The sequence below is a fragment of the Lycium ferocissimum genome, unplaced genomic scaffold, assembly GCF_029784015.1.
Source record: "Lycium ferocissimum isolate CSIRO_LF1 unplaced genomic scaffold, AGI_CSIRO_Lferr_CH_V1 ctg6129, whole genome shotgun sequence".
Lineage (NCBI taxonomy): Eukaryota > Viridiplantae > Streptophyta > Magnoliopsida > Solanales > Solanaceae > Lycium > Lycium ferocissimum.
Genome location: NW_026726233.1, coordinates 6070 through 10694, shown reverse-complemented (window position 1 = coordinate 10694; position 4625 = coordinate 6070). Strand labels below are relative to the sequence as shown.

The window sequence follows — 4625 nt, the reverse complement described above, 5'->3', positions numbered from 1 at the left end:
TAAATTCTACATTGCTACTCATGAACTTCGGGCCATATGATGCCCTGAAGTTTATCAACAGCAAGTACTAATTCAAAACACTTTGTTCTGAATATTTTGGATTGCTGCTCATGAAATCCTCGATAACGATACAGATGCAGTTCAATATATGACAGAAGAAATTTGAAAACATTTGTAATTAATGAGTAGTAAAGAAATGGATCTTGGTTCATGAGTGAGAATTGTTCAAGTCCATATGAGGAGACCATTCATCCATTGATTGGTAATTTAATATGGGGTTCCAACATCGGAAATGAGAATTGGGATGGGTCTTGCATTGATACCATATAAGGAGCTCCCATATTAAATTGCCAATCAAAGATAGATGGTTTCCTTATATGGACTAGAACAATTCTCCCCTCATGAACCAATATCCATTTCTTTATATACTACTCATTAATTACAAATGTTTTCAAATTTCTTCTGTTATATATTGAACTGCATCTATATCGTTTTCGTGAATTTCATGAGCAGCAATCCAAAATATTCATAACTCAAAACACACTGTCCACCAATAAATTAACCCTTGCCTTTTTAAAAGGATAATAATAATAATTTACATATGCATTACTTACATTCAAGAAAAGGCCCATATGAAGCAATACAACAATTTGGAACCCTATAGAAAAAGAATGGTCCCCTGCATTGCATGCCTTCACCCGGCTCAAAAAAAAAAAAAAAAAAAACATAAGAAGAAGAAGAAGAAAAATCTTGTTATAATAAACAATTATCAGGCAAAATGACCCCTCCAGTATTTCCTCTAATATTCTTGCAAAGAGATTGAGCCTTTTTGTTGTTCAAATAAGTAAGCTTGATGTCTTGTAACTTGATTCTGCTGCATGGATTGCTTGGACTGCAGTCAAATCTCATGGCTACTTGGGTTGCTGATGTTCCTAGAATATTCTGGTATGTCACTTGATTGATCTTTATGCCAGATGTCTGTCAATTCATGAGAAATTGGATACCATAATTAGAATCATCATTTAATTAATCTGCTTTTCTTTTTGTTGGTATTTTGGTTTCTGTAAGTTTAACGTGAGAAAGCTCATCACAAATTAGCTACAAACTTCGTCGCTAAACTGTATGTAGCTAACATATTTTTTTGATAATTCGTTACTAAATAGAATTAGCGGCGAATCAGTTGCAAAATTTATCAATAGCTAATTCTTTTTTCTTAGTTGTGAATTGTGATTTTTTTTTTTTTTTTTGTAGGAGTTACCTGGCCTGGACAGCCTTGGTTGTTGGGGCAGTAGTTCTGATCAATGATGATTGGGTTGTCAACATTCTTCATCATGATGTTTTGATAATTAATGTTGGTGACAAAACCAGTGCTGGCCCTTGCCCAAGACTTTATCCTTAATCCATTATCAGATCCAGTGAAAGCTGAATTAATTAATGTCACGTTCTGCACACCATCTTCATTATAATCTCTTGCTAGACTTCCAATGCTGCAATGAACAAACAAGAAACAATTAGGAATTTATTTAAAATAAATATATAAGTACATGTTATGATACATGAAATTAATTAGAAAGGGTAAAGGTTTCAATTTATCCTGAAGTATTCCATTTATATTACATTTTCCCTTTAATTGTCTTTCACTCTATGAGAGTCTCGGACTATTATTTATTTTGTCGCATATTTGCCCCTTTCGTTTGTCTAGTTTTGACATTTATAATGATGGAGCCACACTGACAAACAAAAGATTCAAATTTACCCCTAAACTATCAATTGATTTATATACATCCTCTACAATAATTTAAAGTGTGCCCCTAATTATACAAACTACAGAGGTTTAAATATACCCCTGAACAATTAAAATAGTCTACATATACATACACTTACATGGCCTCAACTATATCAATTAAATCAAACGAATTTTCTCACAGTGAAAAACTGGTAGGGGAAAGGAATATTTGAGACAAAAAATATCTATGCGGCCTTTCGTGGAGCAAAAAGCGAACGAAGGGCATATAGAAGACAATTTACGAACATTATATATTTTTTAATAAAAGAAGAAACGATGTAAAAGAGCATATATTTACAATATATATGTAAGTGAATTTACCTAACACCATGTCCGGGTCCACATTGAATCTTCTCCATCCAAAGATTTCTTGTGCCAGGACCAACAGATATACAATCATCTCCGGTTTTGATACTAGTCCCAGTAATAGTAACACCAGTTGAAGATTGAACATGAATTCCATCTGTATTGGGACTCAAATCAGGCGCTATTATTCTTACATTTTTAACCATCACATTCTTGCAGCTATTGATTACCAAATGCATTTGCTGGCTGTTGATTGACGTTAGGCCACTAACCACTACATCATTTGCCCAGTTGAAGGTTATAGACTGCATTAACATGTGCACACAAAATCAGATATTAAAAAAATGAATTGAAAAGGTTAACAAATTATGACTTATGACTTATGGCACGGTATCATTTTCTTAATAAAGGTGCAAAAACACAAAGACGATTAATAATTTAAAAAACAGACTTATAACTGACTTGAGGTTTAAATTGAGTCATATGTACGGTAAACATGTGATAAGAACTTCAATATTATGATTTATGCAACTGTAAATTGGCAATTAGTAATAAATAAATACTTAGAATTCCCTCTTTTTCATGTGGAACAAAGTATAGCTAATAGTCGCTAGGCTCACACATGCATGAAGCTCCTACTCCCACATATCATGCATTTAGTCGCTAAGTTTTTGGTCAAATTGGCCGCTCTTTTGTCTTAAACATCAAATTATAAGTTATCTATTGGTGTGGTGAGATCTCCACCAAGGGTATAACTAAGTCTCATAAGGGGGTTCTGATTGAATTTTCTTCGGAAAAAAGTTTGATGTACTGTATATAAATTATTTGACCTTCTTGACATAAGATAAACTTCTAACGTAGAGGCAAATGTATGTTGAAACTCTTTGCTATGTCACATGTTGAAATCGCAAATGTGACATTCTAGTATTATTTTGAATATTTTGGTAGGAGTAGTTTACCCGATAGTGCATAAGCGAATCCAAATTGGTTTGATTAGTAGATTCAGATACCGAATGTTTAAAAAAAGAAAAAGAAATACAAACAAGTTGACAACATACCCTAGCTCCAACAGGGCAATTTTTCCCTGACTTCCTGCAAGCCCAAAATCCAGCTCCATTGCCATCAAGTGTTCCTCCCTGGACCGTAATCCGGTTAACCTGAATGAACAAAATCCAGTAACCGGAGTTGCCAAGGGCATAATAATCCGATGGAGCCACAAGGGTTCCATCAATTTTTACAGTAATTTTATTTTTGCATGGCCCTCTAAATGTTGCAGCCTTAATTAAGTACCGTCCACTAGGAACATAAATGGTAGCTGATTTCACTGAGCTGCATGCAGCTACCCATGCTTTCAAAAAAGGCTGAGTTGCATCGCTTTTGCCATCTGATTTTGCTCCAAAACTTAACACATTGTATGTTACTGATGCTGCATTTGAATTCAAGAAAATGAAACCAAAAGAAAAGAAGACACAACACCAAGAAATTAAAAACTTAGCCATATATTATAGAGAGGAAATGGGATTTTGTTAATTTCTATGTTAGAAGATAGGGAAAATGGGGTATTTAAAGTGTTTTGGAGGGGAGAGGTCCGACTTTTTGGATTGTATTAACTGAATTTCAGTTAATGATTTTAGAAATAATTGGGCAATGATTATTAGAACCAGAAAAGCTAACTATAATTAAAGGTCAAAGCTTAATTTAGTTTCATGCATGTTGTGATATGTACGGTAACCATGTGATAAGAGCATGTTTGCCTGTAGGCTGTAGCATCTAATCATGTGCATGTTCAAATATACTCTCAAGTAGTCTTTTTCTTATTCTCACTCGGTGTTGGGTACCTGCTTTGCGATTTCGATTAATTTGAATTTTTGTCGCGCAGGTCTCATTAAAGCGGAGAAGCGTTCTTTTTTCAATTCCCAAAGCTCAATAACGATACCTCTAATTAAGGATAGAGAGATTTATGTCGTATTTATCCCAAATTTTGAATAGTAATATGCTCAAGTAGTCTTATTTCTTGTTCCCCTCGGTGTCCAATACCTGTTTTGGGGTTCCGACTCTTTTGGATTAGCGCCATGTAAGGCTCATTAAAGTGGGAGTTAAGTTCCTACTAGGATTTCTTTCTTCCCCAAAGCTAAAATACGAGATCTCTAGTTAAAGATATAGGAATCCAATCCATCCCACCACAATTTTGAATATTAATTTACTCAAGTAATCATTCTAAGATGGAATTATGGAGAAGGGGAAATTGCATGCCAAGTCAGAGGAATTAAAGTACGAGTTTTCAACCTCAATATTATGTCCTGGAGCATAAATTGAATTAAGGAATATTAAAGCGGAAATGATCAACTGAATATAATTGTCCCATCATTTGTTCAATAATCCAAGTGATCATTGGTTTGATTTATTTAGTGCACGCTGGTAAGTAAAGAAATTCCATAATTATATTCATCATCTTATCGCAAAATGTTGGATTTTATGTAAACAATGGTATCACTTTCCAGTAAAAAGTAAAAAATAAGTGATTTTTCAAAGT

The 4625-nt window shown here is 33.9% G+C and overlaps 1 protein-coding gene across 1 annotated transcript; it reads right to left on the bottom strand.

The window, feature by feature from the left end:
* Positions 1–751: 751 nt before the first annotated feature.
* Positions 752–3795, bottom strand: LOC132045181 (polygalacturonase-like). The gene is made up of 4 exons (XM_059435725.1): positions 3151–3795; positions 2108–2397; positions 1259–1487; positions 752–978 (listed from the first exon to the last, which is right to left on the bottom strand). Exons 1-4 carry the CDS (start codon positions 3589–3591, stop codon positions 754–756), a joined length of 1185 nt encoding a protein of 394 aa, XP_059291708.1. The 5' UTR covers positions 3592–3795; the 3' UTR covers positions 752–753.
* Positions 3796–4625: the final 830 nt, after the last annotated feature.

What these genes read in the sequence shown, in the direction of transcription:
- LOC132045181 (XM_059435725.1), bottom strand. Translation starts at nt 3,591, where the DNA reads ATGGCTAAGTTTTTAATTTCTTGGTGTTGTGTCTTCTTTTCTTTTGGT. An exon ending in GGACCCGGACATGGTGTTAG is followed by an intron (nt 1,488 to 2,107) that starts GTAAATTCACTT and finishes TGTTCATTGCAG; the next exon opens with CATTGGAAGTCTAGCAAGAG. An exon ending in ACCAAGGCTGTCCAGGCCAG is followed by an intron (nt 979 to 1,258) that starts GTAACTCCTACA and finishes ATGAATTGACAG; the next exon opens with ACATCTGGCATAAAGATCAA.